Source organism: Pongo abelii, chromosome 9 (assembly GCF_028885655.2).
Source record: "Pongo abelii isolate AG06213 chromosome 9, NHGRI_mPonAbe1-v2.0_pri, whole genome shotgun sequence".
NCBI lineage: Eukaryota > Metazoa > Chordata > Mammalia > Primates > Hominidae > Pongo > Pongo abelii.
In genome coordinates, this window is record NC_071994.2 from 45,076,017 (window position 1) to 45,096,893 (window position 20,877).

The window sequence follows — 20,877 nt, forward strand, 5'->3', positions numbered from 1 at the left end:
TCTACCTAACCTACAAGGTAGAAAATGAAAAGGAAGTATTATGTAGAAGCAGCATGAACTTTCTAGTTCACATCTAATATCTTTACCTAAAATCTTTGTGGCCCATAAAAAATGTATTAACTTATGCAAGTTTCAGAATTCACAACAATAAAATGTGTGGAATAATGAATACTCTGCAGAATTGTTTCAAAATTTGAGATAATATATAAAGTTTTCAGAATAAATTAATTATGTCTTAATAAGTGGTAAACAATCTTATGAAACCTTTGTTTCAACTTTCTAATTTCAGTAGTAATCTCTGATGTACATATGTGCAAACTCATTTGAAACTTACACAATTAATTAAAAATCATAGCCTTATCACCTTATAGGGCAAAGATTATCTGATTTTACAAAGAGTTCTATAAAATAGCTTCTATTTGCCCTAAATTTACATTTCAATCCATGTATCACATAATGTATTACACTGGAGAAGTATGAAGAATTTTGGCTCATCTCATGTTTTCTACCATGGTTTTATGGGCCTTGAAAGGTAAGAAAATTATTTTCCTGGCTGGGCGCTGTGGCTCACGCCTGTAATCCCAGCACTTTGGGAGGCCGAGGTGGGAGAATCATGAGGTCAGGAGATCGAGGCCATCAACATGGTGAAACCCCGACTCTACTAAAAATACAAAAATTAGCTAGGCGCGATGGCATGCACCTGTAGTCCCAGCTACAGGCAATTCTCCTGAAGCAGGAGAATCACTTGAACCCAGCAGGCGGAGGCTGCAGTGAGCCGAGATCGGGCAGCTGCACTCCAGCCTGGAAGACAGAGCGAGACTCTGTCTCAAACAAACAGTTTCCTTAATTCTGTGAGAGAAACAGAGAAAGTTGCTTGAGGGAAAACGCTCTGAGCAGACCATATAAGCAGTTCCCAGAAAAATCTCTCTGAAAGCTGCTCCTCAAGGGTCTCTTCTCCTGTTCAAATCTTGCAATGTTTTAGATGTTTCTTGTGTTCAGCTTGTATTTCCCTTACACAATCGCTTTTAGCCTTATTTTTAGCCTCACAGAAAGGACATATACTAATTGCAAGTCAAACTCTGGAAATGTTTTCCAGGCAACTTATTCTATCTTTGAGCCGTCACTGAGGCAAACAAATGGAGAAATAGCCATCAAAGCGAATTTGAGATGGGTGTTAAAAAATGACTCTTACTTGATTTGGTTCAACAATATTAACATTCAATTAACAGGAATTATGTCTCTGAGATTGGTGTTTTGAAGCTAAACTTTATTCTGCAGTCTATTTGATGGAACAGGGAAATAGGGAACAAATTTTCTTTATATCCCTCCACTCATCTTTTTTGCCAACCAGCCAATGATTTATTGAACACCTACCATGTGCAAGGCAGAAAGAAGTATCAGGAGCTGAAAAACCACTCATTCATGCCGACTCTATGTTTCAAAACAGTGGTTAAAAATTACCTGTTTCTAAGTACTCATAGAAAAGCCCAAGGGGTCCAAAACTTTCAAGGTCATGATCCTGCTCCCATCGACTATACAGCTTCTCAGAGTTTGTCCGAGCTTTTCGGCGTCTCCACCAATTCAAAGCCAAGCTGTTGGAAGTGATAAAAGTTAATATATGAAATAGGACTAAAAAGAAAGCGATCAGAGAATCAGAGTGTTAGATCTGGAAACTGGCAGAAATTAGAGATTAAATAACTTAAGATCACAGAGCAAAGAGAAATGACACCAGCCAAAGCGAAAATCAAAATCTGGTGTTCTTTTCATGACACATGCAGAAGTCAAGAGTTCTTTATTAGGGTGATTGAGAAAATAAGACAATCTTTACTCTGCTCAGAGAAATATATTTACTCAGAGACAGTTTGGCTAAGGAATAAGTGGATGAGAGGGTTACCACTAAGACCACTTACTAATCCTGATGCTGTCATGATGCTCAGAAGAAAATTCAAACAAATATGAAATTGATTATAATAGGAAATGACTTACATAATATGAAAATAAATGGAATAACATTAAAATTTTAACCAACTGAATTCCATGCTATATAAAAAGATGATATATCATGATAACGTACTACTTTTTTTAAAAAAGAGGCTTTTTAAAAAAGAAACTTAAATTAGCAAATCAATTATATATCACATTGACTGGTTTGAGGTGAAAAATATAAAATCATCTCAATTGATGCAGAAAAATGCATTTGATATATTTTAAGGATCTATTAAAACCTACTTAGGAAAGAAAAGTAGAAATAGAAAAAAAAATTATTTCAATCTTATCAGAAATATCTACTAAAATCCTAGGGCAAACTCACTCTTTCTTTCTTTCCTTCCTTCCTTTCTTTTTTCTTTCCTTTCTTTCTTTCTTTCATTTTTTTCTCCTTCCTTCCTTCTTCCTTTCCCTTCTCTTCCCTTCCCTTCTCTTTTCCTTCTCTTTCTTTTCTCCTTCCTTCCTTCCTTTCCTTCTTCCTTTCCCTTCTCTTCCCTTCCCTTCCCTTTTCCTTCTCTTCCCTTCCCACCCTTCCCTTTCCTTTCCTTTCTCCCTTCCTTTCCTTTCCTTTCTCCCTTCCTTTCCTTTCCTTTCTCCCTTCCTTTCCTTTCCTTTCTCCCTTCCTTTCCTTTCCTTTCTTTTCATCCCTTCCTTCCTTCCTTTTCTCTCTCTCTCTCTCTCTCCTTTTTTTTTTTCTATGCCTGTCTCCTTTCTTTTTTGAGACAGGGTCTCACTCTGCCACTCAGGCTGGAGTGCAGTGGTGCGATCACAGCTCACTGTGGCCTTGACCTTTTCTCCTGCCTCCACTTCTCAAGTAGCTGGGACTAAAGGCATGCGCCTCCATGCCTAGCTAATTTTTAAATTTTATTCTGTATGACGGGGTCCCATTTTGTTGCCCAGGCTGGTCTTGAACTCCTGAGCTCAAGCAATCCTCCCTCCTCAGCCTCCCAAAATGTTGGGATTACAGGCATGAGCCAATGAACCAGGCTGCAAACAGCATTCTTAATTGGGAAAACTCTGAAGCATTTCCTTTAGAATCAAGAACAAAAGAAGAATTTGCATGATCACATTCAAGATTGCTGGAGATCTTAGCCAGTAAAATAAAATAAGAAAGGCAAAATATTTGGAAATAAAGGAGAAATCTGTGATTATTAACAGTGATGTGATTGTCTGAATAGAAAACCCAAGTGAAGTTAGACAAAAATGATTAGAAATAATATTAGGATTTATTAATATATTTCATTCCTATACACCCACAACACACAAGTAGAAAACATATATATTTTTAAAAAGATATCATTTACAATAGCAATTAAAAAGTACCTATAAATTGATGTGACAAAAGATTTATAAGACCTATATGTAGAAGTTTAAAATATTTATTAGAATTCATTAAGGTCCAATTTAAATGTTCACAAGTAAGAAGGCTTGGTATTATTAAAAAAAAAGTCAACTGCTTATATTGAAACAATTAAAATATAATTTCAATGAAAAAGCCAAATTATTTTTCCATGTAAAATCTGACAAGATGTTTATAAAATTTATATAGAACAAAAAACCAAACACCGCATATTCTCACTCATAGGTGGGAATTGAACAATGAGAACACATGGACACAGGAAGGGGAACATCACACTTCGGGGACTGTTGTGGGGTGGGGGGAGGGGGGAGGGATAGCATTGGGAGATACACCTAATGCTAGATGACGAGTTGGTGGGTGCAGCGCACCAGCATGGCACATGTATACATATGTAACTTACCTGCACGTTGCGCACATGTACCATAGAGCCTAAAGTATAATAATAATAATAATAATAATAATAATAATAATAATAATAATAAAAAGAAAAAAAAAAGACTAAGAATAGCCAAGACAGTTCTACAGATAAAAAATAAGTTGATAAATGTTGCCCCGCCAGATATCAAGACTTAGAAAGCTGTATTAATTAAGAGATTGTAGTACTGTATTCACAATAGCAAAGACATGGAATCAACCTAAATGTCCATCAGTGGTAGAGTGGATAAAGAAAATGTGGTACACATACACCATGGAATGCTAGGCATCCATAGAAAAGAACAAGATCATGTTCTTTGCAGGAACATGGATGGAGCTGGAGGCCATTATCCTTAGCAAACTAATGCAAGAACCAAATACCACATGCTCTCACTTATAAGTGGGAGCTAAATGATGAAAACACACAGACACATAAAGGGGAACAGCGGACACTGGGGCCTATCAGAAGATGGAGTGTCAGAAGAGAGAGACGATCAGGAGGAATAAGTACTGGGTATTAGATTTAATACCTGGATGATAAAATAATCTATGCAACAAACCCCCATGACACAAGTTACTTGTGTAACAAATCTGCACATGTACCTCCGAACTTAACAGTTAAAAAAAAAGAGAGAGATTGTTGTACTGGTACAGGGATAAACAAATCTTGGGATGGAATGGAAAACTTGAAATAGCCTTGCACTTCGTATAATTGTAGATAGATTTTATATATATATATATATACAATCGTAGACATTTATATGGTATGTAGATAGTGTTTATATGGCATACAAAGTATTGTAGATAATATTGTATGTAGATGAAGAGTATTGTAGATGATGGAGCATACGAAAAAGGAATTTTTCAATAAATGGTAATATGAGGATTTATACAAATATATAGTTTATACATATATATACACATATATGTAAAAAATAGACTTGTATCTCATATCAAACGTAAAAATCCCATCCACGTATATTTATAATTTGAAAGTGAAAAACAATAATGTTAACATATATAAAAAATTTAGAAGTAAGTATATGAGAATATCTTTGTGTATGTGTGTGTGTTTCCGTATAACTTTTTATCAGTACATCTGCATATCCAGTATTTTGCCTAGGACCTTACTTTTGGCATAACTTTAACCGATATAGTCAATAATAATGAAAATGTCTTACAATCCTGGGTAGGAAAATATTTCTTAAACAATTCTTTAAAAATGCTAACACATAAAATAAAAGATTGATAAATTCTACCATATTAAAGTTATGTAATTTGGTTCATCTAAAGCAGTGGTTTCCAACTGGGAGTAATTTTGCCCACAATGACACAATTGCACTGTCTGGAGATATTTTGGTTGTCCCAACTGGAGAGGGATGAGTTACTGGCATCTAGCGGATAAAGTCCAAGGATGCTGTCAAACATCTTACAATCCAAAGGATAACCCACACCCCACAACTAAGAATTATATCAATAATTCTGTGGTTGTGAAACTGTGACCTAAACATACTATTAAAAAATAAAAATATAACAGTTATGTTAAAATAAAATATTTTCAACATATATAACCAAAAAAGAAGCAAATAAACAAAAACCAGTAACCAGAAGTTTAAAAGTATTCATAGAAATAAATTGAAAAAAGATTGACAAGTAGGAAAATGGTTAAACAACATGAACAAGCATTTAATTGAAAAGGAAACAAATATGGCCAAAAATGCTTATTCATATTGTTAATCAGAAAAATGCAAAATTAGACCAAAATGAGATATCATTTATAACCCCCAGTTGGCAAAAATTAATAAGACAATATGAAGTACTGTAGCAAATGTAGATTAAGAGGAACATTTGTATATTGCTTATACTCAAACCAAAACACAAAGAGGAAAAATGAATGATGATGTAAAGAGGAAAAAGCACCTGTGGTTTCTGAGACACTATCAAACAGACGAGCATACTCTCACTGGAGTCACAGTGGAAAAGAGATCACCCAGTTCAAGACACAGAACATGGCTAGAAATTTCGGAAGCTCTTTCATGTGCTTCATTCCATTTATAAATTCTTCAATCCCCACATCCATAACCATTATCTTAAATTTTATAATAAACACTTCCTTGCTTTTTAAAAAATAGTTTTGTCTATGATCCATTTTGAATTCATTTATGAATGAGGTGCAAGTTTCACATAGAGTTTTATTATTTTGCATATGGGATGTTCAATTTTTCCAGCACCGTTTACGAAAAAGACTACTCTTTCATCAATGAATTGTTTTTGCACCTGTCTTAAATTAAATGGTCATATTTGGCTAGAGAACAAATTTCTGCAATATCTGTTTCTACAATCTCTACTCCATTCCATTGGTTTATATAACTATCCCTTCACCAATCCTACATTGTCTTGATTAATATAGTTTGTAGTAAGCCTTAAAATTGAGTAGGGTATTTCCTACAGCTTTATTCTTCTTTTATCATACTTGTTTGGGTTATTTTAGTTCCTTGGCCTTCCATATAAATTTTAGAATCCACTTGTCTATACCTATAAAAATCCTGCTGATATTTTGATTATAATAACAATAAATCCATATATCAATTTGGGGATAATTGACCACCAACATGATATTTCTGTCCATTTATATAGTTTTACAATTTCTTTAATCAGGATTTTGTAGTTCTCCCCACACAAATTCTATATGACTTTAGATTCTACCAAATGATTTCATTTGTTTGGAGCTAACAAATTCTGTGCTAACCAATGTTTCTTGCATCCTGTACTTTCACTTTGTGATCTCTTTTTGCTCAAGAAAATCTTTCAGTAGTTCTTTCCATGACAATTTTACATGCAAACTCTCCTAGTCTTTTCATGTCTAAAAATGTCTATTTTACCAGCACTTTAAATAATAGTTAACCTGGTTCTAGAAATGAAAGGGGAACATTATTTTCACTGAGAACCTTGAAAACATTATCTTTTGGCATCTAATGCTATTGATGAGAAACTGATGATAGTGTAGGTGTCATTCATTTGAATAAAGTTAATCTTTTTCATCTAAGATTTTTAAAGATTGTCTGTTTATCTTTGGTGTCCTGTAGTTTCACCATAATGAATCTGGGTATGAATTGAATTCTATTATCTTGAATTGAATTTTAGTATCTTGATTCGTACTCAGAATTTGTTTCCATTTCTGAAACTTGTGTTTTTCCTCATTTTTGAAAAATGTTCAGCAATTACCTATTCGAATATTTTTTTCCTTCAGCATTTACTCAATTACCTTTTTCTGGAACTACTAGTAGATTAATGTGGAAGCCTCTTAATCTAACATATCTTTATTTTATTTTTATTAAATGTCATATATTTGTTACACTGTACAAGGTAGGAATTTCTCACTATTATTTTCCGATTCACTAATACATTCTTCAACCATGTCCAGGCTGGAATTGTACTCTGGAATTTTCCCATCTGTTGTACTCATTATTTAAAGTATAATTTTTCCCTTATGTGTAATTGCTTCCATTTCATATTTACTTATTCTTATTTCATTTCTGTCAGTTTTTATTTATTTCCTGATCTGTTTTAATGACAGTATCACCTTTCCTTATGTTGTTAGTATTGTCAACATCATTTTTTCAGGGCTTTGCCAGAATATTCTAGTTAGAAATATCAGCTGGAGTAAGTTCACTTTCTAATAATTGATTTTGTTCACAGCCTTTGTAGCATTAAATATTATCACATTTTGAAATTTTCGTTATTAGGAAGGCTCAGGGGTTTTTTTTGTTGTTGTTGTTAATTTGCTTGTTTTTTTTAAAAATTTTTTTATTCTTTTACCTCCCCTGTCTTTTGTCTCTCTCCCTTTCTGTGCATATGTATCCCCCATCTTCTGTTTGGTTTAGGTATTGCCTCCATTCAGTCCTCAGGGCTCTCAATCTAGAGCTAGAACTTAAAATAAAATTTGGGGGCCAGGCATGGTGGCTTACACCTGTAATCCCAGCACTTTGGGAGGCTGAGGCGGGTGGATCACCTGAAGCCAGGAGTTCCAGACCAGCCTGGTCAACATGGTGAAACCCCATCTATACTAAAAATACAGAAACTTAGCTAGGTGTGGTGGCACATGCCTGTAATCCCAGCTGCTCAGGAGACTGAAGCAGGAAAATTGCTTGAACCCGGGAGGTGGAGGTTGCAGTGAGCCGAGATTGGGCCATTGCACTCCAGCCTGGGTGACAAAGTGTAACTCTGTCTCAAAAAAAAAAAAAGAAAAAAAAAAGTTTGGCTATTTCCCTTATGGATGTGGTATATCTAAGCATGAAACTAGAAGGCTAGGCTTACATTTATTACCATTTGTAAGGATAAGTCCATGTTCTTCTTTTGTTAGTACTTGAAATACAGCCCTAAGTGGCACTATGAAATCGTGTATATATTGGAGGTGGGAAGGTGTGGGGATGGTGTTTTCAGTCTTCTTTCATAAGTGAGAAGAAACCCAGTCTCTGGCTTCAAGTGCAGTTAAAGTGGATGGGCCTCTGTCTTAAGTGGAGCACTTTTACTCCACTTTATATTGCATGCCAAACCCTGACACAGTCATTTCCTAACTAGGAGCCCTGCAGGATCGTAGACTTATGATTTTATAATTCTTTCTCTTTTTATCCATGACAATTTTCATCTACTATTTGAGATAAACTGTCAGTTTAGTTTTCTCTTTTTATAATGTATTCATTATTGCTGTGCTTTGATCAGAGAGCAATCTTTCATGTATTGACCTGAAAGTCTCCATCATTTTATTTACAATCTATTTTTATGCCTAGATTACATGACACATCGATATTTTTACAAAGTTCACCTTTTAGTAATATTCAGAAATAATACACAGCATGTAGAGTAAACTAGAGGATATAGCATTTAGATGTCCCAGTGAAATCTTCACAGGAAAGAAAAGTAACAAAAATGTATATTTAAAAGATTGTGTTCAAAACATTATAATGTACCTCATAAATATAGATAATTATTATTTGTCAAATAAAATTTTCTAAAAACCTTGCTAGCCATGGAACCAAAATAAATAAATAAATAAAAATAAGAGTTTATATTACTTCAGTGCAACCTTCACTGTTGATTAAAAATAAAGCTTTCTTTTGGCTTAAACATTTTCTAACAAAGGCACCATGGTAATCAAAAAATTCCATCTTCTTCTAGAGGAAATATCTCATGGTTACTTAAATCAAATAAAAAGCTTGTAAGTCATACATACGGATAAATGGCTTCTTTAATGTTTCCAAAAATCTGTTTCCCGGTCATTATAATGGTCAATTGGGTTGTTAATTCTATAAGACAGCCTCCAGGATCACACTAATCAGAAGCAAGAGGGGAGAAAACAGAATAGAATGATCAAAGATGGAATTTTGCAACACCTAAAGGAAACCCTAAACCATAAAATTAGAATCTCAAGGTTTTGGTTGGAAGGGTTAAGATATATTTAGCCCAATAGTTTCAAACCTGATCACAGACCAGTGCCGGGCTAGCTGCATTAGATTCATCTGTGAACTGTGTTAAAAAACACAGATTTCTGGGTCTCATTCTTAGAAAATTCTGAGTTCTTTATATCTGGGTTAGGGTTGGGAGTTGTTATATCTTCCATTCTCCACAATTTGGAAGCCATGGATCTGTTCTAACTCTACTACCCATAGTGGAACCATTTCTACAGAAAGTAATCAGTCTTCCTTTGCAGGAAATTTTCAGGAATAAAGAACTTATGTCATTTTATAGCTCATATTTTACTGCTAAACCATAGGCATAATGTAACTTCTTGCTCAAAAATAAACTGAGAAGTTTATCAAATGACAGGATTCATCTGTGAACAATACTCTCTGTGGATAGAGTCAGTGCCTAGATATATTTTGTAATTTTTTAGCATGTGAATCAGTGCTTGGCACACAGAAAGTGGTTAATACTGAGGTATTGAAGCTACACACCTCACCTCTCAAGGAAATTCTTACCTCTTCACTTCGCCACTTATTAAATAAATATGTGTATTTTCCGGGATAGCCTACGAACTTCCCTTTAAAGAAAGCTACGTAGAAGCAGGATGAGTAAAAATTTACAAACTGAAACAGGAACATTTTCAAGGTAAGACTGCTCTCATACTCCTGGTATGTTCGAGGAATTTCTGTTAAGTTAAAAAAAAATGTTTAGTGCATCTTCCTATTTTTTTCCTTGAACTTCATACTCCCTAGGACAAGTGAATATCTAGTCACATCATTCTGGGAGCCTATAGAATGCTCCCCATTCTGGCGATATTAGGCCAATATTAAGTAACTATGGATTTGTGCTAGACTTTCTGTTACACACTTTGTAATAAAATAACCACTGGAAAAGCCTAGGAAGCTGTTGTTACCACAGTCAGAGAGACAGCATTCTTGTCTTGGGTTTACACAGAATTTGAAATTCAAACCCACATGATATGGTTTGGCACTCTGTCCCAACCGAAATCTCATGTCAAATTGTAATTCCCACGTGTCAAGGGAGGGACCTGGTGGGAGGCCATTGAATCATGGGGGTGGTTTCCCCCATGCTGTTTTCCTGGTGTTGAGTGAATTCTCAAGAGAGCTAATGGTTTTATTTATTTTTGAGACGGAATCTCACTCTGTCACCCAGGTGGAGCGCAGTGGCGCGATCTCAGCACACTGGAACCTCCGCCTCCCAGGTTCAAGCATTCTCCTGCCTCATCCTCTCGAGTAGCTGGAACTACAGATGTGCGCCACCACACCTGGCTAATTTTTTTGTATTTCTAGTAGAGACAGGGTTTCACCATGTTGGCCAGGCTGGTCTCAAACTCCTGACCTCATGATCCGCCTGCCTCGGTCTCCCAAAGTGCTGGGATTACAGGCATGAGCCACCGCGCCTGGCCAATTGAGAGCTAATGGTTTTAAAGTGTGGCACTTCCCCATGCACTTTCTCTCTCTCCTGCTGCCTTATGAAAAACGTGTTTGTTTCCCCTTTACCTTCCACCATGATTGTTAAGTTTCCTGAGGCCTCCCCAGCCATGTGAACCGTGAGTCAATTAAACCTCTTTCCTTTACATACTACCCAGTCTCAGGTAATATCTTTATAGCAGTGTGAAAACAAATTAATACACCAAATAAGACTGAAGAAACGTATGCTCATCTTCAAACACTATCTGCCATACTATAAGACATTAGAACTCATCTGTTTTACAATCAGGTTTAAAGAAAGTAAGCTCATGTCAAGGGCAGGGATGATTTCCAACAGAATTGTGTTGCCCTCTCATTAATTCAATGGCTATATTAATTTTGAAAATAATGTTATTAGCAAATAGTGGCAGAAACAGTACACATTTTCCCTCTCCTTTATTTAAAACGCATGATCATGATCTGTCATTTAATGAATTCTAAAGATAACAAAATATTAAATTATCTTCACCCTGCAATAGAGGATCATGAAGCACAAAAATGTAGAAAAGCATGTTTTCCTGAGCTGATGATCTCCCAGTAGCATAAGCTGATCCAGCCAAATCATGACATTTTCAGCAATACTGGAAGAGTATCACAAATTATTTTAAAGACACAGATAACTCCCCCATTTTAGTGAAATGTAGCTGTATTCCTACAAAACCTGTAACGTGGACTTGATTTTTTTTCCCATTGAGGAAAATGGTGAATTTTTAGGTGCTTTTAAAAGCAATTTATCTGCTGTTATTTTCTCACTGTTGATAGCAGAGACAAGTAAAAATGAGAGAGAACTCCAAATTTGAAGACAGTATATAATGAAAGTCTCATCTCAGTGATCATTCCAGCGCTGACTGAATAATGTGGTCTTTTGCTTGACATCAGCCATAATGTCTATGTACAACAGATTCAAAGGAGCTTGAACCCTGGAGAGAACACTCAGAGAAGAGGCTGATGCCTTGATTTGAGTTTCCGATCTTACTGCTAACTTGCCAGGAAAAAGAGCAGAAGCGACTGTGCTCTGTGCTGCTCTACTTAACTCAATCTCTCACTTAACCTGTGACCCCTTTCACTTTCCCCTGTGGCTTTAAGTAGAAATTTTAATATTTTAACAAGAAAATAATCCAAGTTCTAAGAGATAGCAGTAGAAAAGAAAAGCACTAAAATTTAGATTTATTTAGGAGAAGCTGATGTTTCTGTTTTTCTCACAATAACTTCCAAAATCAATACTTTATAAGAACCATACACATGAAATAAAAATTATCTGTGTCTTCAGTGAAGTGATTATTTTTCTTAGACCCATCAAGGGAGAATCAAGACAAGGATACTCAGAAAGATACATAGAGTCTGAATTCTTTTTTTTTTTTTTTTTTTTTTCAGTTCTTCTGCTGCTTCCTTTATAATGGACCTTGAATGATGGCTCCTGAGCAATTTTGAAATAGCAGATATGGGTCTATCTATAGAGAAAAACTGCCTTAAAATGTGCCCTTTGAAAATGAACTCCTGGAGACCTGATCCAAAATAGACATATAGCATCAATAAGAATCATTCTTCAGAATCACACTAATGATTTGGCCAGCTTACCCATTTTTGTGATCCAGGCAGATATCTTTTCATAAAAGAAATTCAAGATCAAGATGACAATAAAGTTCAGGCATGATCCTGTGAGTGATGTGGTTATCTGAGGAGTAAGGAAGCTTTTGACCTGCTTTAAGGATGCATCACTTTCCATGAAACTAGCAAATGTAGCAAAGACTGACAGGCGGTACACAATTACAGCTACCATACTGGTGACGACAAGAGACATCTGGGAAAGGAAAACAAAGAACTGCTATTTGGGTCTCTGTATCTCTGTTATGAATACATATATAACATATTGATTATTCTGTTCATCTCATTATATGAAGTTTAGCAGTTCTCATGTGCAAAGCAAACTAAGTCAGTCTCTCTTTCCCTAGATGGCAAGACGTGAACACTGGCAAGGTAAAAGGGTTAGAGATAAGGCATATAGTAGCTGCTGATTAAGTCTAAAAGAGAAACGTATTCATTGCTCATCCTCTAGGCTCATCCTCTAGTAGGGAGTGGCAAACTATAGTAGAAAGCCAAATCCTGCCCATGGCCTTGCCTGATCTTATATGGTCCTTAAATTAGGAATGTTCTTTTGCATTTTTTTCTTTTTCTTTTTCTTTTTTTTGAGACAGAGTCTCGCTCTGTCACCCAGGCTGGAGTGCAGTGGCGTGATCTTGGTTCACTGCAAGCTCCGCCTTCCAGGTTCAAGGGATTCTCCTGCCTCAGCCTCCTTAGTAGATGGGACTACAGGTGCCCGCCACCACACCCAGCTAATTTTTTGTATTTTTAGTAGAGACGGGGTTTCACCGTGTTAGCCAGGATAGTCTCGATCTCCTGACCTCGTGATCCACCCGCCTCGGCCTCCCAAAGTGCTGGGATTACAGGCATGAGCCACTGCGCCCAGCCTTCTTTTGCATTTCTAAAGGTTATAGAGAAAAATAAAGGCAATTATGTTCCAGAGACTCTATGTGGCCACAAAGCCAAAAATATATCTGGCCCCTTTACAGAAAATGTTTGCTGACGCATGCTCTACATTGAAGTTAAAGATGGAGAATCAAGATCACTTATTTTCCTAAGAAAAATACATGTCAATATTGTATTTCATTTCCCCTCAGAATATTGCCGTTAGTGCTCTAATACGCCTGGTAGTTTAGAAATTTATATACATTCTGTATAAATTTTGTATACTTCCCATATTGCAAAAGCACAAAGATGGCTTTCTATCAATCATTAGAGAATTTTATTCTAAAAGTTGAGGAAGCAAGTCAAATTAAATGAAAACTAGAAATCAAAAACAGAATAATTTTCTGGGGATATACTCCAGAAGATTTCTCAAAAGAGAGTCCTGAATTAATGATTCTTCCCCTTTTATTTTATCACATCTCCTCAATGATTATTATGTAATCTAAGAAAACATATTTTTACTGTTTTAACATATGAAAATAGTAGATTTAACAAGAAATGTTAAAGATAAATCATATGGGGTTTATGGACTGGTGAGTCTAAACTATAGTCTACAACTGTCAATTATTTATATTTCAACATGCTAACTAAACTCTTAGAAGGTAACACTGCCTGTTTTCCTAAAATTAGACGCTAACTGTTAAGAGGGAACACATTTGGAAAAAGGAAGAGCAGGAAATAAGGTGGAAATAAAGATACATTCATGATTTTTCTAAAACTAACCAAAGAGCCTGGAATCAGAGTAAGTTTGTTATACTGTCCTGATTTCAAGTGACCACTTAAATGAAGTGTCGTGAGGCAGGGAGGGACAGGCTTTAAGATAAAGTACTTCCTTTTCCCCGAGATCTTTTCCCAAAGTTTAAGTATGGAAAATCCATATAAATTAGTTTATTTTGTATAAGAGCTATAACCAAGATAAAAAGACCAGGGAAGGAGAAGGAAAGGAAGGACTCAAGAGACATTGCAGGTAACACTGTTGAGATAGCTCATTTAATCATCTGTTGAAGAAATTATAGCAATTTTTAAAGAAATGCTCACCCATAATGTCACTGTGGCTCCTGAAAGAAAGTACCATGGAATACGTGCGTATAGAGGCATGTAAGGTTCCATCTCCTGTAATGTTGAAGAAATCACAAAGAAATTCAAAATCTCCCCTCTAAGTCAAGACTCCAAGCACTAGTCAATATCATAGAGCCCAGTTAAAGTAGGAACCTCCCAAAAGGGCCTACTATAGGTCATGGAAAGCTACATTATAGGAATGGTTCCTTCTCTTGAAGGAGAAATCTCCAGGCCTCCTAGATGGGTTATCTTACACATGATATGAGACATAATGGATATACACAATTTCCTAAATGCTGAATTACGATGTTCAGGGCCTGGCACTGAGTAAATAAAGTCAAATAATGAATAATGAAGGTTGCTGCTTAGGTAGACATGCTTTGTGATGTTTAATGATGTTATAACTTTATTCTAATTGAATTGAATTGCATTGCTCTGCATGATATTAAATTAGATGCTTTCTTTATATTTTTCAGATAAACTGTGTTCTTCCACATAGCTCAGGAGCCAAGACTTCCACCTTTAGTCTTTAAGAGTTATTAATGAAAGATATTGATTATACAGCTGACATTCTTAGGTGCATCAAGAAGTAAGTAGATTTTACCCAAAAGAAGCAAAAAATAGTAAAAAAAAAAAAAAGCTGTCAGCAGAAATCAAAATCATGTAATTCCATAACATAATATTTCACATTTTAAGAATTTTTAGGGTGGTCTGAATAAAAATAGAACTCTCAACAGGCAGAGTAGGCTGTCCAAGAGTCCTACAGACCTCAGAATGTGTGTGCATGTATGCATATATGTCACTGTGTACTTGTGTGTTCATGTGTGCACCCAGTGTATGTGTGCTCATGCATGTGTATGCATATTTGTGTGGGTGCACATGTGTGTTCCCAATGTGGACTCAAATGTGACAGTTCTGGTTGTCCTTAAACACTGAAGAAGCACTGCAATAAGTAAAAAAAACTCTGTTTCATGATTTCTAAACCATGAAATCTAACTGAAGCCAACAATTCACAGTGAATCAATACATATGGCTTTTCAACTGGATTCAAATGTAAGCATTCAATACATTTTTTTTTCTGCTAATTTTTGGCAAAGCTAATGGGACTGCTTTTGTTTACTTTTTTATTTCATGAAATAGGAATGAACATCATGTCATTATTCTGTCAATATCTTTTAATATATTTTCTTAATTTCAAACTGCCACCCACATTGTTAATGTATTTTGTGAGATGTTTTCATGATCTTTTGAGAGGTTTTCACGATCTTTCAATGAAATTTAGTAATTGTTTAGTGAATGCCTAAATGGTGAAAATAATTTTAAATGTTATACTGTGAGAATAATTTTCTGAAGAGAATAGGGAATTCTACTGAAGAGAGTGTATTTGGGATACATATTATTCTCTTTTAAATAGCAGCAGGAAACACAGTGATTGTAGATTATGGAAAGATAGGGGCTCAAAAAATATGTAACTAAGATTCTGGTCTTTAAAGGCAAAGCACTTCCATTTTCACATGAAAAAAGTGGGGTACCAAAAAGTTAAACAACTCAGTCAAGAACATATAGCTGGTTTGTCAGTTAAGCATTCTAATATGTAGACTTCTTCCCCCATACACCAATACAATGATTCTCAATATAATCAATTAAAAGGGGCCGTGTGAAGAAAAGTTAGTCTAATAAAACATAAGACCTCAATCTTAATATAAATACTATTTTAATTTTTATATATCACTTAGCATCATTTCAATGTCTGTACATTTATATACAAAGCCCACAGCATACACACTATTTTCCTTTTTGCACTTAGTTTAATGTTATTATGCCTTGGATTTGTTTCCAAATAATTTAGTGACACAAAAGAGTATGAGTATGAATGAAACAAGATTGTCCATGAATTAAAAACGATTGATTCTGAGTGATGGGTTCATCCATGTAGTTCATTATACTTTTCTATCTACATCTGAAAGTGTTTGAAAATTTTCATATATATACATTCATATATATACATTTATATATGTATGTATATTAGAAACAAGTAACGAAGTTTATGTGATTTATATGTTGCAGAATATTTTAAAGGCAAAATAAACTATGATTATACGAGAAGAAACCTATAGCAGTGTGTCCATTGAGATATGCTGTCCATTTCACAGTTTTCTAGTCTACCTTAGTCACTGCATTCAATTTCCTGTGTTTACACATAGCTTCAAATTCTGGTCTCAGCTGGAGCTGCTGCTGTTCCTCTTCAAAGTCCACCAGGTCCCATTCACATTCCAGTCTGGCTTGTCGTTGTTTCCAAAACTCCAAAAATAAGGTGACTATAGGTAAATAAATATATAAAAAAAAAGATATAAAAAAAGTTAAAAACTTTTTCAACTTTTCCTTTTAATTACTTTGGTTGCAGGATGGTTCACATGTTTCAGGTGGCTATTCTTTCATCGTTGTGTTTGATTAAAACTTCATCAATTATTAATGCTGGCATAATATTGTGTATCCAATAATACACTGAAAAAAAATCATATAAAAATTTAAATTAATTTCTTGGTCAGTGGTCCAAGCAAGAATTTTTTTCAGACATATTAACATATTTCTTCATTCAGATAATTTGAAGTAATATTTGAACTTAGCTTTTTATTAACACTGAAGTATTTCTTTGCATGTATCTTTTATCTTTTATTGAAATCATTCAAGTCATTGTACTGCTTTCTCAGGCTTAGGGAAATACACCTAGGAAGCATAAGAGCCAATCCCCAGCACAATTACTCTCTCTTTTAAACTACATATACTATATATACACATAAAACTTCAGCTTTCTTTTTATGTCTTTGAGTCTCCTTCTGTCACCCAGGCTGGTCTCGAACTCCTGGCTTCTAGTGATCCTTCCACCTCAGCCCCCCAAAGTGCTGGAATTATCAACTTTCAATTGAAGAATATATATTTACAGAAAAATACATAAAATATAAATGTGCAATTCAAAAAAATTTACAAAATAAATATACCCATATAACCAGCACCAATTTAAAAAATATTCCATTACAAATGGATTTACATAAATGATATACAACTGATATTTTTTCGTGTCAAGCTTTTTTTTTTTTGGTTCAACTTTGTTGCTGTGTACAGCGAAAATTCATTTATTTTCATTGCTGCATAGTGTTAGACTCTGTGGTTAAATTGCAATTCTGGTTATATATTCTTGGGCTGACAGACATTTGAGTTGTTTCCAGATACCTGCTATTACACATAGTGCTGCTGTGAACATTCTTGTACACATCTATTGGTGGGCATATACATGCCTTTCTATTGGGATATACTTAGGAAGAGAATACTAACACCTCCAATATTAACTCATAATTTTATCATCTATAAAGATTCAACTTTCTGACCCACCCTCTACCTTTTAAATAATGTAAGGAACTATGGATGATATCCATACATTTTTAAAAATCCTAATTATATTTTTATCATAACAGTCACCTAATTGCTTTCTCGGCTTCCAAAATATATTTTTCCAGTGTAAATATACCTATCATCTGACTGTTGGTTTTTTGTTTATTTGCTCTGTATACATTGGCTTATGTTTTCCTTTGTTCATTATTTAAACTTTAAAGAAATATTTAAACATTTATTAAGTGGGAAGGACACAGTAGACTAACCGTTCAACAATTCTAAAGTGTACAATTAATTATTGTGGACCATTAGTACAATGTTGTACAGACCTTATTCATCTTGCTTAATTGAAACTTTAAATTATGCTTATTGATTAGTAACTGCTCATTTCCTAATCGTCCAGCCCCTGGTAACCACAATTCCACTCTTTGATTCCATGAGTTGGGCTATTTTAGATACCTCATATAACTCCTCCAGTCAAAAAGTAATTCAGCCCTCCTCTGTACTCCCTCAGCATTTACAATGCACTTCTAGGAAAGTAGACTTCAGATTCTATCCCAATTAGATTGTAACTTTCTTAACAATAGGTTATATTTCATTCACTTACTCATTCTATCATTTAATATTGGTTGTGAATTTCATGAGGCAGAAACTTTTACTCTATTCATTTCATTACTGCTGTATGCAGTAGACACATTGTTAGCAGGGAGAACAGTTTCATGAACTTGGTACTATTAAACATTTTAATATTTGCTTGTTTGTTTATACTACAATAGAACAACTACCATTAATTTTAGAAGCAGTATTTGGTTACCGTGGCTATGCAAGAGATTGGATGTCATATACATACTGCTAAAACTTTTAAATACACTAAGCATTTAAAATTTTTTGTCTCAAAGTTTGTTAATGCTGAAGTAGAAATAAGAAAGTTGGCCAACATAGATGGGATTGTGAGATAAATTAATGATGGCACAAAATAGTTAGCAAAAAGTACTGTAAGGAAAGAGAAATGATGTGGACTAAAAACAAAATTGTTCCCATGATTTCTACGGACTTTTGTGATTATAAGTATATAGGAATCACAGGATTCATATATTCCCTGGAAAGGATTTCAAGAAATTAAAGGGACCCTTGGTTTGGGCCTTATAGATTGTGCCTAAATAGAACTTGACCTTTTTCATTTTTAAGAAGGAATACAATTAGCATTTAAATTATTCATTTATTCAACATATATTTGAATACATACCATATGCCTAGCCCTGGAACTATGGAGATGAAAGCCATGGTGTTTGTCCTAAAGGAGCAAGTAATCTAGTGATGAGCCTGGCTTATACACAATTACAATCATGGAGGCATGTACACTCAAAATGTGTCTTACAATCAAGGACAATGTATGTGCATATTTAAATTCCTATTGCCTAGAATAGTACCTGTTCCAGGGTAGAAACGTTAAAAACTAGTTGCTGAATTATATTAAAGTATAAATAAAATGAAATCATTAAATTTCTGAAATAAAGCATAGGTGAACATCTTACATTATCTCTGAGTGGGGAACATTTTCTAAAGAAACACAAAAACAAGCAAAACCCTAAGGAAAGTTTTATGTCCAGTAATATATATTAAAATGTCCATTGACTATGAATGAGATCAAATGTAAATTACAAACTGAAAAAAAATTTGCAATTTATGTGGCAGACAAAGGATTACTGTGCTTATTATACAAAAGCACGTGTGAATTATAAAACAATTTAAATACTTCAAACATCAAGGAGAGCCAATGGTCAGTAAATATTAAAAACGTGATCAGTCTCACTTGTGATCAAGTAACTGCAAATAGTGCTGTAGGGTGCTCCACACACACCAACTCCTCTATTTATGATGTAATATAAGGCAGGTGTTGGTGCACAATCTCTCTCAATGGAAACAATGGAAAATTCTCACAATGTATTTGTTTTAATCATGCACCTATCATTCATTTTCGATTCCAAGTAATGAGAGGTAGGATTGGGCAGCCTCATGAAAAATGGATGTATATACAACTTACAAAAACTGGGGTTGCTGTTAAACCATTAATAAGATTTCTAGATTATTTGTTCTCTCTTTGAATCTAGGCTGCTCTCTTCAGACCACAGCAGCCAAGCAGAAATGAGAGAAAGCCATAAATCCCTCTGCTTTGCATACATACCTACAAATTTTGATGTTATTTGCCTGGATAATGCAACCCTTGCCCAGTTTTGTTTTTTTTGTTTTTGTTTTTGTTTTTGTTTTTGTTTTTTTTTGAGACAGGGTCTTGCTCTGTCTCTCAGGCTGGAGTGCAGTGGCACAATCTCGGCTCACTGCAAGCTCAGCCTCCCAGGTTCATGCCATTCTCCTGCCTCAGCCTCCCAAGTAGCTGGGACTACAGGCACCTGCCACCACACCTGTCTAATTTTTTTTGGTATTTTTTAGTAGAGACGGGGTTCCACCGTGTTAGCCAGGGTAATCTCAATCTTCTGACCTCATGATCCACCCACCTCGGCCTCCCCAAGTGCTGGGATTACAGGCATGAGCCACTGTGCCCGGCCGCCCTTGCCCAGTTTTGAATGGCACATATTTGTGTTTGTTAGAGGTGTTTTTTAATTGGGAAAAATATCTAATTTACACCCAGGAACTCCAAGTTTGGTGATATATTTTAGACCAGTCTTTAGGTCTCTTCTAACAAAGTTATTCTTACAGAAAATATTTTCCTTGCTGATGATAGGAAAAACTTCATGACACTTTAACTTTCCAACTGAAATGGTTAAAATATGAAGTCCTGGTCAGGGCATTTTTAAAGTTAAGGGAAATTCCATTTTATATGAAGGATTTTTAATGAATGAATGTGGGAGTGGTAACTATAACTAGACAATTTAGACTCAAAAATGTTCATTAGTCCTCAAGTTTTTGATCTTTGTTCCAGTTTGTATACATGACTCAATATCCTCCAGCCACAAAATATTTGTTTAGTCTCTCATGAATGAAGTACTTTTTGAGCCTGTTTTTAACATGGCACTGAAAGACAGTGGGAAATTAATACATTTGATGTTTCAAAAATTATGTTGTCTCTTAGAGAAATGAGCTGATGTTTAACAGAGACCTTTGTGGACCAAGAACTAATGGCCACTAATACGCACTCCATCAGTATATCAATGCTAACAAAGACACAATGAT

The 20,877-nt window shown here is 34.9% G+C and overlaps 1 protein-coding gene and 1 long non-coding RNA gene across 7 annotated transcripts in view; one reads left to right on the forward strand and one right to left on the reverse strand.

Moving 5' to 3' along the window:
* The window catches only part of LOC129048665 (uncharacterized), a 78,364-nt gene extending 63,347 nt beyond the window's left edge, over positions 1-15,017 (forward strand). The window contains exon 6 of one of the 2 annotated variants that reach the window (XR_008511193.2): positions 14,775-15,017. This is a non-coding gene — a long non-coding RNA (uncharacterized LOC129048665). Of the gene's footprint in view, positions 1-12,087; positions 13,690-14,774 lie in introns of those variants that run through there. The other variant, XR_008511194.2, reaches the window with a different exon arrangement.
* ANO5 (anoctamin 5) overlaps positions 1-20,877 on the reverse strand; it is a 92,047-nt gene that overhangs the window by 11,433 nt on the left and 59,737 nt on the right. For all 5 annotated transcript variants that reach the window (XM_054524571.2, XM_054524570.2, XM_024255406.3 and 2 more), the window contains 6 exons: positions 16,465-16,616; positions 14,278-14,352; positions 12,292-12,514; positions 9,739-9,908; positions 8,994-9,091; positions 1,462-1,592 (listed from right to left, as the gene is read on the reverse strand). In XM_054524571.2, the coding sequence (XP_054380546.1) occupies positions 1,462-1,592; positions 8,994-9,091; positions 9,739-9,908; positions 12,292-12,514; positions 14,278-14,352; positions 16,465-16,616 (849 nt within the window). The remainder of the gene's footprint in view (positions 1-1,461; positions 1,593-8,993; positions 9,092-9,738; positions 9,909-12,291; positions 12,515-14,277; positions 14,353-16,464; positions 16,617-20,877) is intronic.